The 12,722-nt window shown below is 46.0% G+C and overlaps 1 protein-coding gene across 1 annotated transcript; it reads right to left on the bottom strand.

Moving 5' to 3' along the window:
• Positions 1–2,753: 2,753 nt before the first annotated feature.
• LOC119301060 (triacylglycerol lipase 1-like) lies at positions 2,754–8,859 on the bottom strand. The gene is made up of 9 exons (XM_037577960.1): positions 8,608–8,859; positions 7,338–7,448; positions 7,013–7,153; positions 6,431–6,541; positions 6,205–6,348; positions 6,084–6,124; positions 5,929–6,008; positions 4,448–4,543; positions 2,754–3,257 (listed from the first exon to the last, which is right to left on the bottom strand). The coding sequence occupies exons 1-9, from the start codon at positions 8,794–8,796 to the stop codon at positions 2,926–2,928; spliced, it is 1,245 nt and encodes a 414-aa protein (XP_037433857.1). The 5' UTR covers positions 8,797–8,859; the 3' UTR covers positions 2,754–2,925.
• Between the last annotated feature and the right edge of the window lie 3,863 nt (positions 8,860–12,722).

The raw sequence follows: 12,722 nt of genomic DNA on the forward strand, positions 1-12,722 counted from the left end.
TCTGGGTATTCCTAGCCGTCGGATCCATTTGTACTCATCAAACGAGCCTCCAAATGTTACTTCCCGCCAAAAACAAAACAATATTTGCGTGAAATGTTTATATTTTAACAGCACGTAAGACATAATGATTGAATTGCTCCCTGATTTTTGAGATATAATGAATGTAAAATAATAAGACTAAAATGCATCATAAGTCCTAAAACCGAGGTGTGTCAATTTAGTCCTATAACTTTTATCCGTATTTTTATGATCTTATAACTTTGAAACTGTAGTTTTTGGTCCTAAAACTATTAAAGGTTTCAGTTTAGTCATATAACTTCAAAACTGCAGTTTGGGGTCCTAAAGCGAAGATTGAAATACGGGAAGCCCGAGAAAGCCTGCTCCTCTCCCTCCCGACCGCGACCGCGTCACCCCCGCGAGCGACCGGCCGCGCCCAACCTCCTCTTCCGCGCGCCTCCCCCCCTTCCTCCCTGCCGCCGTCGCTGGCGCCTGCCGCGGGCCTGGCCCGGGCGATGCTGGTGGCGGGCCACCTGGCTTTTCCCCTCTCGGGTATCCTCCGGCGCGGGAAGGGGCGATTCCGGGCGGCGGTCCTGGGCGGCGGGGGTTCCTAACACGAGCGGGGGCGGGCTACTGGGCGGCGGATCGACGCGGCGGCGCCCGCTCGGCCCAGATCTGGGCCCTTCGGGGCCATCCGGGCCTAGGCAGGCCGGCGGCGGGGTGTGTCTGTTTCGTGGCTTCTGGGAGGCATGGGAGAGGCGATGAGCGGCTGGGTGCTAGCGGCGCCATCACCGGCTTGCTGCAGCGTGGCCAGCGGGGCTTAGCGGGCCCGTTTCGGGCCTAGCCGGGCCAGGGGTGGCCTGGCATGCCCTGCTGCCGCGTCCGACGGCTACCGCGACGGTGCCGGAGGCTCTGGCCTCCTGCACGACGGCGGTGGAGGTGGTTCCCTCCCGTTCGGCTACGGTGTTGCTTCTCCCTCCGCGGGGCGCTTCTCTTCGGTCCTCTTGGCCTCGTGTTGGTGTTTGCAGTGAGGCGGCGTGAGTGGTGACGCAACCGCGATGGCACATGGTGGTGGGCGGCGGTCTGGCTAGTCGGCTCCGGTCCGGTTAGGCGGTGGGGTTGGAGTGCGGGAGAAATCCTTGCCGGTTCTTCGACTCCGATGTAGTGACACCTACGGGTGTCACCATTCCTTCCTGAAGGGTGTCGGTGATATCCATCCCCCACCTCCCTCCGCGTGCCAGGGGAAACCTAGGACATGTCCGGGCAACAGCGTCGTCAGCGCCGCTTTCCTTCTTGGAGGTGCTGCTTGGTACGTGGCAGTTCGGAGCCTTGGGTTGTGGTGGTTTGTTTCTGTAGGGCGTAGCGATAGCGGGTCATCCGCGCTTTGTCGAGCTGTCATTGTTGGCATTTGTTTCTTCTTCTTTTTCTTTTGGGCTTGATATGCTGCTCGCCCCAGCGATCCTTGTATCGGTGTTGGTTGCTTTGGAATACGGAGCGGGGAAACCCTTTTTCGGTATATGTTTGTTCATCTTAGTTCCTAAGCTTGCATGTTCAACATCTATGTTGCATTTTGTTTCCTTTCAAATGAGCCATTTATATGTGTTTACTTCCCCAAAAGTTATCCATACGCTTCCAGGTCGCAGAGTGTGCTGCAACCTGCACGCCCATCACCTGTGTGGCCATGAGTTGCAGGGTAGCCTCGTTGAGAGGTTTGGTACGGTAGCCGGGGAGACCATGAGCTAGTCGGAATGGAGAACGACATCCCTCTCACTCAGCCTGCCCGCCGGATGACCTCAAGCCAATCGGGATAGAGGACCCCATTTCACCCCCCCTCTCTCTCTTATAACATCCTTGTTACCCCAACACCTCTGCTGTAGAGTTGGTCATGCAGGTTGTTATTTGGGCACGAGCATGGCCGCATGTGTGACTCAAAACCGTAGTTTCGAAGTTACAGGACTAAATTGACACACCTTCAATAGTTTTAGAGGCTAAAACTGCAGTTTTGAAGTTGTAAGACCGAACTGACGCACCTCCAATATTTTTGAGACTTATGATGCATTTTACTCTCGAGCTGTACCCTCTCTATGAAAAAAGCAATTACATTGGTTTATAGTGCCTTTCAGTAACGATTTAGGCCGCTTAAACTGTAGAATTGTTGAATGACTACTCTACAACACAATACAAATGTAGATGCCCATATACACCCATATATATTCATCCATATGAACGTGAAAAGCCGAGCCGATAAATCTTGAGATTGACGAAGTCACCACAAATGTCTTGTAGTCCCTCCGTTTCTAAATACACCTTTCTAGAGATTTCAATAGACTACATACGAATGTATGTAGACATATTTTAGAGCGCAGAATCATTTATTTTATTCCATATTTAGTCCATATTAGAATCCCTAAAAAGACTTATATTAGGAACATACTATAACTCTAAGCACACATCATAACACCATTTCAATGATTTTAGGATGGAATTATGCGATTATAGTAACTTCAGGGAGGATTTTTGCAGAATTTCCTGTCTTAGTCGAGGCGCACAAAACGTCACGTGCTCAACATGCGAGCACTAGTCAACCCTCTCCAACGCGATCAGACAAGTTAATGGACTAGTCCATATCATTCTGCAACTTAGTGGACTAAAGTGATTTTGTAGGATAAGTTCCTGTGTCTATGCTTTATACTAAAGCTAGTATAAAGTTGAGTCATTTATTTTGAGACGGAGGGAGTACTATATTAGCTCTAGTATACACAAGAGGAACCAATTGCACAACCCAGCAAGCTTATATACAGTTTCATACTATTTCTTGAGATGTACAATCTCATAATATACATAAATAGTGGTACCGTCAATCTCGTAAATCCAGAAAAGAGAAGAACTGTACATATGTATTACACACACCAGCGTGCAGGACATGTCCTAGTAGCTACTGTGCAATGATCCATTTGCCCTAAGGCGGAGGAACCTCATCAAGTCGACATAAACATCATCTTTGGCCTTCACGCTCATGACGAAATCAATGTGGCCATAGCCACTAATGTATAGCAGCTCTGGCGTAGATCTCAGCTCTTTGACGGTACGCGCGACATCAGTGACATCAGCCAATGCATCAAGACCTCCGTACCCCATCCACATCGGCAGTGATTCTGGTATGCTGCTTAGGTCAAATGGAGGGGGCAACAGCTGGCCGTAGTGCCTTAGGTTTCCCCACAATCCATAGTCGTACCTTGCGAAAGTGCCTTTCCTGATCACTGCATAGACGAAATAAAATCCCTGCTTTAAGATGACTAGAAAGATTGTTTTAACTAGCCAGTAACTATTTCTGTAAGCAATACTCATGCTTTGAGAAATGACCTAAATGCAATATCAATAGCAACAACGAAACAGTCCTAATTTTAGCAGCAAAGCAACTGCAACGAATGAAACTCTGTAGAGTTGCCTTAGTTAATTCATACTGTTTGATACTTTCATGCTGGTCCAAGCACAAAGTAAATAGCAGTTCGGTTGATACTAACGAACTTGGATGGTATTCAAGTGAACTGAAAGCTTTTGATGCTATGTACCATAACTGGGAATCTTTTAGTAGTGCATAACCAATTTCTCAATTTGGAATTTTGCTTGTTGCTATTTGATGCTATGTTCCATAACTGGGAATCTTTTACTGGTGCATAACCAATTACTTAGTTTGGAATTGTGCTTGAGCTCATAGCAACAGGTACTCTTGTGGGGTTTTTTCCAGATAAATAAATAAAAACCTTTCTCTACCGTGGACTGAAGTGAATGGTAGAAGTATGCCATATTTTCGTCATCAAAGTTTTAAATCCATCAACTTCTCAGCTGAGCTGAGCTGATCTCTATAAACTATTCTCCTAACAGTATCCAAATCAACTTCGTTCCTCAAACTGGTATGAACTCATGCTAATCAAGTGTTAAGTTACTACCCACTCGACCATGTCTGAACAGTTGGGGAAGCGATTGAAATCCTCACCATTGGTTGTGCAAATCTACATCATCCAATGGTCTTGGAGGTTATACATCCACCATCACAGCTATGAGATGGCAGATGGGACGAGTCCTGAGTTACTGATACATGCCGGGACAATAATGGTCCATGGAGGGAATTCTATGTGATGCCACTCTAGAAACCACCCTTTCAAATTCCTACAGCTATAAATCAATTAACTTGCCTGCATTCTACACTTTTAAGATTATGGAGATGAATGCCCATCAGAAAGACCAAAAGTGCTTGCATGCAAGTGCAAGTACACGTGCACATTCAAAAGGATTGAAGAAATGGAGGCCAATTTAGGCACTGTTTGCAACTCTCAGTTATAAACTACTCCCTCTATATTTTGGTACAGAGGTAGTACAAAGTAAGGGGAAATAATGTTCCAAGACATATTGTCTAAACGACTTAAGAATTAGACATGAGAAAACATACTCTGAAAAAGATGATGCAAGTTTTTAGTTGATGATGGATGAGGTTCGTACTCCAAGTAATGGTCAATCCGTGATCCATTGAAGCAACAATTTTCCCCTGAAAAAGTAAATGAATTAAATCAAAACAACAAGAAATTAAGAATGCAGTTCAAATATACCACAGCGTAAGCAGTCAGCACAGCTAAAATGTGTTAGTTCATTCATCAACATCCCTTATGATGTGATCTATTTAGATCTTAAATAGGTAATTCCATTCGTGTGCATTTCCAATAAGGAGAGACACTAACTTAGAACAGACAGTTCAACTTTGTTTCAGGATGTAAACTTGTGTGCCACTATCAGAAGTAGCATGGCATGTGAATTCTACTATTACTGAAACTCGATACAGAAAGTTAACTTGGCGGTGGCTCAAATATGCCACAGCATAAGCAGCCAGCACAGCTAAATTGTGTTAGTTCATTCATCTACATCCATGATGATGTGATCCATCTAGATAATTAAATAGGTAATTATATCTCAGTTCTAATAAAGAAAGATACTAGCTTAGAACAAACAGTTTGACTTTGCTTTGAGATGTAAAACTTGTGTGCCACTATCAGAAGTATCATGGACTGTGAATTCTACAATTACTGAAACTCAAAACAGAAAGTTAACTGCACCCTTGAAATTAAACTCGAAACTGAGAATGCCAGTGCTCTAATTGGATGAGAGCAGACCCCTGATAAAAGTTCAAGCATAACCTGGCATGCACAAGAACTGGTCTAGGCTCCACAAATTAACATAACATTGTTGACATGCCTTTTAAACACCTAATCTTGCAATCCATCACCATTGCCATCAAATCTGTCTGTGTGATAATGTACGGTGCATTATTACGACACCGAATTTGTCTGTGATAATCCACCATCATCATCTGGAAGCAGCGAACGCTGCTGCCTTCAACAGTGACAAACCCGGCATCGTTATGCTGCTAGACAAAGGCAAGTTTGTAGGGTAAGGCAGGTGTGACTGGCCTACAGGTGTCATCACCGGCGGAGCTTACCGCTTAAGGCGTGGTTCGTGTTGTCGGTGTTTCGGTCTATTCAAAGGCCCGTTGAACATGTTACTTTTTCTATCTATTGAGTTATCAGACACAAGACTATTACATTTTCTCAAGATAAAAATTGTGAGCACAACTGCCTTACAAGCTCAGTAACTTATACTCCCTCCGTTCGGAATTACTTGTCTCGGAAATGGATGTATCTAGTACTAAAATACGTCTAGATACATCCATTTCTGCGACAAGTAATACCGAACGGAGGGAGTAATATACACAGTTTCAGTATCTGGATTATTTGGGAATGGTTATGTTCTAGTGCATATAAAATGTGTGTTTGGACAACAGAACAGTAGAACTCAAGCAATATCAAATTTAGGACAATCTCACCTTTTCTTTATAGCAAGTAAAAATCTATAAAAACTCCGAAAGAAACAATACAATACCTGTTATCGAAGACAGCAAATCGTTGCAGTCCACATGTCCATCATCGCATATAGAATCTACTATTTGAACTCCCATATCGCTATTCATCGAGTTGGACAATTACAATCACACCCAAAGAGAAAAAAAAGGAAGGCTAGGGAAAGAAGTGCCATACCTCCGGAAGTTCAGCTGATGGAAGCCCATGGTAAGAAGCATCTATGTCAAAGCTCACCATAAGTCAGTTTGGAAGTTACTGGCATTTATTTGGTGGATTTATTCAAAGGATAGTAAAGCACCTGGTCAAGATGCATGCCAACTGCTCTGAGAACAAAACTAGCACTAACATGATCAAGGTAAGAAATTGGACAAAGAAGTGCAGCAGCGCTAATCATCTTTGTGATTTCAGGCAATGTAAAAGCAGCCAAACCCATAATAGTTCCCTACAAGAAAAGGAAAATATTTATTACCACAATTTTTTGGATTCACAACAAACATTTCTCAATCGAACCCCAAACAGCTTACCTGTGAATGCCCCACATACAAAATTTTGGACTGCCTAACTGTATAAACGTAGCTTAACATTGCCAGAAGATCATATTCAGCAAGCTCTTGCCAGCTCCAATCCCAGAAAAGCTGCAAAGCTCCCACAGGATTTGGTCAGAATCAAAGACTAGAACCAGTTTGTAGTTGCTGTGCTGTGCTGCCCTCACAATGGAATCTAGTTACATACATGAATTTTACTAATTGCATTTATCATGGCAGAATGTGCTTACAACTGTATATCCAAAACTAGAAAAAGCTTCGGAAAAGCTCACCGCTGTCAAGCGAGCCTAAACCATAGGGATCATGGACAGGTCAGGGAGCACATTATGATCTGTATTTGTGTCTTAAAGCACATGTTATGCAATTTCATCCACAATTTTAATAATGAAAATCTTCATTTCGAGTGACTTCCAGGTTCTATAAAGGTCAACTCCACTTTATTTTTACTACTATGCAATTGGGTGAATGGTCAAATCAGAAGACTTACTGTACATACCCAATTCATTCCTTGTTTGCAGAATGTGGTGTTTCATAATGTAACTTTCTATAGAGTACACTCACCTTATCATGCACAGTGAAAGTGGAATGGCCTTTACTCCAACGTGTTCCACGAACATTTCCAATCCAAACATCGAACCCATTATCAGCAAGGATATATCCAAGCGACTGTTCAGCAGAATTTATGAACCATGTATCTCCTCCCTGTCAAGGATATAGATAAAGCAAAAAACATTTTAAAAATAGAGGTTGATGCGATTGGACAGTGATTGTGGCAATTGAAGATAAGAACTGCATTATCTAATGAAACATCCAGATATGGAACAAACTGCAACTGTAACATGATACAATCAAAAGCTATGTGAGAATGGCTGTAATGAGAAAAAACCTGAAAAAGACCATGTTGAAGAAAAACTGGAGGTCCAGTATTGTCTGCAATTCCATTTTTGCCATGTGGAATATGCTGAAGAGATAAAAGAAAGCCATCGTTTGTTTCAACCTGCAAGGCCAAGAAAATAATAAATAAGATCCATATAAGAAAGAGTGGCGGCCACTCTACATGTCAGTAACAGGGGGAGCTTTCTGCTACAATTCACTTGGTGAGCTTTAAAAGCAGGAATGAAAGGAAAAGAAGGACACTAAGTTTTTAGAAAAGGTTCATGGCGTTTGGTAAAATACCTTCAAGATTAATTGATATAAATACACGTAAGGACACATTAGTTTTGGTCTCACTGTAGGATATTAATAGTGTTTTAAATCAAAAATCAAGATCCCTCTTCCTTCACTCTGGCATCACCGTGTGCAGAAGCGCCATCACCATGTACCATGTGATACCAGGATGATTGTGCAATCAATGATTTGACAATAGTTGGTGACATTATCGCAAGACATCTGTGCTAAAGAAATGAACCTGCAAGCGGGTATTTGCACCATAAAATGGTGTTAACAAGTCGGAGTCATTTATCACAAGCCAGCTCTAATGGAAGAATGTTTACTCAAGATGGATGTGACAATGCCTATTGTAGAGTTGTGCCCTGAAACTAGGAATCGAAGAAGAGGAGTGTAAGCACGGTCAACCAGTACGTTTGTCTTTTGCTTGGAGTTGAAACAAAGGATACGGGCTACTACTTTGCCTGAGAGTAAAGGAGCTCCATGACACAAGTAATTGCTGCTCCAGTTCACTTGAGACACACTCTTACATTTATTGCTTATTTTTTTCCCTGCGACGATTGCATTTTCTTCTCTTGGAACGGGACGTGAGAAACAGACTTTGGTGGCTCTACACAAGCCCAACTGGGACCAAAATAGTATCTCGGCCATTTCATTTTCACCTGGCAAGAAAACAGAAGGACATTGCCGTGTGAATGCACGCAAGCCTGCGTATGGACACGGAACAATTCGGCTCCCCCGATCTACCTTGGTTGCTAGGCTAGCTGTTCGATTACCATCCGGATAGACACAATCGTGGCTCAACTCCAAACGGATAAGTCAACGAGTAAACAAACCTCCCCCTTCCATTCGCTGGGGGGAAATGGTCGAAATCGGCATGAAAAGCACAAGACTAATCAGCAGTGGAGGAACGGAGAGGGGAGGGATGGGGGGAAGAGGAAGATGTGCAGTACTGTACTACATATACTAGCAGCAGGGAACGTACGCACGGTGTGCTCGGTACACGGGTAGCCCAGCGGCAGGAGCAGCTGCCCGCAGAGTCCGCCGCCGGCGTCGCCGCGCGGCGCGGCGTGGCGGAGGGCGGAGGAGGCGTGGGCCGCGCCGGAAACGCAGGAGCAGAGGAGGAGGAGGAGGGTCAGGGCGAGCGCGGCGGCGGCACCTCCTCCCGGGACCGCCATCTCCTTCGGTCGGGAGTCGGGAAGGCAGAAGCGGCGGGTCGAGGGCAGTTGGCAGTTACACACGCCACACGAGCGAGATTATACTAGTACTGCAAAATGTTTTATTTGGGCGCGCGACCGACGACGGATACGTAAAGGATCGGCAGCCGCACGGTTTCTGTTTCATCATCAAATATACTCCCTCCCTTCCACAATATTAAGACATTTTTTCAAACATCAATTTCTTTACAAGAAGACGCATGTTGTGCCGTGTCCATGAGTTATTAGACGAGCATGGTACATGGCGAGGTAACTTGTTGTGCCAGTACTTTTTGCCGATCATGTACAAGAGATTTTGAAGATCAAGGCCTCACCCCGGTTGGGAAAAGATATTCTGTCATGGGACACGAAACAGAACGACATCGTTACCGTGTGTAGTGCGTATCGATTTGTGCTCGAGGTGACGCTTTGTCCCTCTTCAGTCGCGGCGAGCAGGGCATCAGACGGGCGACGTGACGTCTAATCATTCTCATGGAGTTGTCATGCTCCTTCAAAGGCTATGTATTCGAATGGAGAATTGCAACTAATACTTTGGCTATGTGGGGGTAATAAATTTGATCGGTATTATCGAGAAATTTGATTTATGTCCCCTATGTGGTCTTGAGTGAGAGGGCACACTTCACGCCTTCTGTAGGTGCCCCAATGTGGTCAATATCTTTGGAAGGCCATGCAAAAGTATGGTGCATTCCGAACATTCATAGTGTGCGTCACAGTGGGCCAGAGTGGCTTCTGGATGTGATCTCCGAGCCGAACAAAGGTGACCATTTAGGCCTGTTGATGGTGTCGTGGAGATGCTCGCCCGCCCGCAAAGAGGCGACTCATGACCCCCCCTCGGTTTGAAGTATCTAAGAAGGTTCCTACAGAACTATGCTACATTGTTATTCGGTATCCAGTACTGCCGTTGATGAGGGACGTGTAGCCCCTATATCACATGTGAAGCCCCCACATCACGAATCATGCATGTGGTAGCTACCCCCATGAACTGGGCGAAACTCAATGTTGACGACTCTTTCTCGGCCGAGGATGAGAGAGCAGGGGCTAGAATGATTCTCCGGGATTATGATGGGGCGATCATCGTCTCAACGCTTCACTCACTCTGGTTGTGCCCTGATGCTTTGCACGCTGAATTAGTTGGATGCATGGAAGGCCCGGCGCTAACACATCAATGGACACATTTTGCAGACCATTGTTGAATGTGATAGCAACAAATGATGAACTCCAGTGAGCAGAACGAGTTTTCGTATGCCATGGTTGAAGAGGCTTATGGGTGAGAGGGAGTATATAGTTATTAGAAGCGAGCAAAATAATGTCACCCACGTTCTAGTTAATTTTGGTAGAACGGAGACCATACAATGGTATGATTTCAATCTGGACCTAGTGTTAGTCTTAGCTTGTGTAGGGAAGAACTTCTTTGCTCTTGAGTAATACTATCGAAATAGGCTTTCGCTCTGCTTTATATATAAAGCAACAAACACAATAAACAACAGAACGATACAAGAAGAAGATGAAGCACTCAAACACGTGGACCATAAGAAAACAGATTGGCATAAAGGTGCCAAAAAAGAACAAAAATAAGAAAAATAAAATGACATGAAGTCGCCGCCGGACAAGAGCGCGCGATAGTATGAAAACTATTGGGGAACATAGTAATAATTCAAAATTTTCCTACATGTCACCAAGATCAATCTAGGAGATGCTAGCAACGAGAGAGAGGGAGTGCATCTTCATACCCTTGAAGATCGCTAAGCGGAAGCGTTACAATGAACGCGGGTGATGGAGTCGTACTCGCGGTGATTCAAATCGCGGAAGATCCGATCTAGCGCCGAACGGATGACACCTCCGCGTTGAACACACGTACAGCCTGGGGACGTCTCCTCCTTCTTGATCCAGCAAGGGGAGAAGAGAAGTTGAGGGAGAGCTCCGACAGCACGACGGCGTGGTGATGGAGATTGCAGGGCTTCGCCAAGCACTACGAAGGAGGAGGAGGTGTTGGAGAGGGGGAGGGCTGCGCCAGGGAAGGGGTGCGGCTGCCCTCTCTCTCCCTCACTATATATAGGGGGAAGGGGGGAGGAGGAGGCGCCCTAGGGTTCCCTAGGGGAGGGGCGGCGACCACATGGGAAACCCTAGATGGGTTTGGGCGCCCCCACCCCTAGGAAACTTGCCCCCAAGCCGGGAGGGGAGGCTGCCCTAGGGGAGGCGCCCCCACCTCTCCAGGTTACGTGAGAGGGGGTGGGAGGGGCGCACAACCCCTTAGTGTGTTGGGGAACGCAGTAATTTAAAAAATTCCCTACGCACACGCAAGATCTATCATGGTGATGCATAGCAACGAGAGGGGAAGAGTGTTGTCCATGTACCCTCGTAGACCGTAAGAGGAAGCGTTATGACAATGCGGTTGATGTAGTCGTACGTCTTCACGATCCGACCGATCCTAATACCGAAAGTACGGCACCTCCGTGATCTGCACACCTTTGGCTTGGTGACGTCCCACGAACTCTCGATCTAGCTAAGTGTCGAGGGAGAGCTTCGTCAGCACAACGGCGTGATGACAGTGATGATGAAGCTACCATCGCAGGGCTTCGCCTAAGCACTATGACGATATGACCGAGGTGGATTATGGTGGAGGGGGGCACCACACACGGCTAAGATATCAATGATCAACTTGTGTGTTTTAGGGTGCCCCCTGCCCCCGTATATAAAGGAGAAAAGGGGGAGGCCGACCGACCCTTGGGGCGCGCCAGGAGAGGAGGGTTCCTCCTCCTAGTAGGACTAGGACTCCCCTTTTCCTAGTCCTACTAGGAGGGGGAAAGGAAGGAGGAGAGGGAGAAGGAAAGGGGGGCGCCGCCCCCCTTCCCTAGTCCAATTCGGACCAGAGGGGGAGGGGCGCGCTGAAATGCCCTTGTTGCGGCTATATCTCCCACGTGTCGAAGCACGACTTAGAGGCATAACCGCATTGAAAGCAATGTCGCAAGTGAGGTAATCTTCACACAACCCATGTAATACATAAGGGAAAGAGATACATAGTTGGCTTACAATCGCCACTTCACACAATTACATGAATAAAGCATTACATCATCCAGATACAATCAAGGCCCGACTACGGAACCAAAATAAAAGAAGAACCCCAAATGCGACAAAGGTCCCCGATTGACCCCAACTGGGCTCCACTACTGATCAACTAGAACGAAACAACATAAAGGACAAGATCTTCATAGAGATCCTCCTTGAGCTTGGTTGCATCATCTGCACGGACTCATCGACACCTGCAAGCTGGTTTTGGAAGTATCTGTGAGCCGCGGGGACTCAGCAATCTCGCACCCTCGTGATCAAGACTATTTAAGCTTATGGGTAAGGTAAAAGTATGAGGTGGAGCTACAGCAAGCGACTAGCATATATGGTGGCTAACATACGCAAATGAGAGCGAGAAGAGAAGGCAAAGCACGGTCGATGCAACTATGATCAAGAAGTGATCCTAAACAACCTACGTCAAGCATAACTCCAACAACCGTGTTCACTTCCCGGACTCCGCCAGAAAGAGACCATCACGGTAACACACGCTGTTCATTCATTTTAATTAAGTTAAGGTTCAAGTTATCTACAACCGGACATTAACAAATTCCCATCTGCCCATAACCGCGGGCACGGCTTTCGAAAGTTCAAATCCCTGCAGGGGTGTCCCAACTTAGCCCATCACAAGCTCTCATGGTCGACGAAGGAATAGACCTCCTCCCGAGACGTTCCGATCAGACTCGGTATCCCGGTACAACAAGACATTTCGACAGGGTAAAACTAAACCAGCAACACCGCCTGAATGTGCCGACAAATCCCGATAGGAGCTGCACATATCTCTTTCTCAGGGCACACCGGATTGTCTAAACTTCCGGTAGGCC

Source organism: Triticum dicoccoides, chromosome 5A, assembly GCF_002162155.2.
Source record: "Triticum dicoccoides isolate Atlit2015 ecotype Zavitan chromosome 5A, WEW_v2.0, whole genome shotgun sequence".
In the NCBI taxonomy this organism is placed as follows: Eukaryota; Viridiplantae; Streptophyta; class Magnoliopsida; order Poales; family Poaceae; genus Triticum; species Triticum dicoccoides.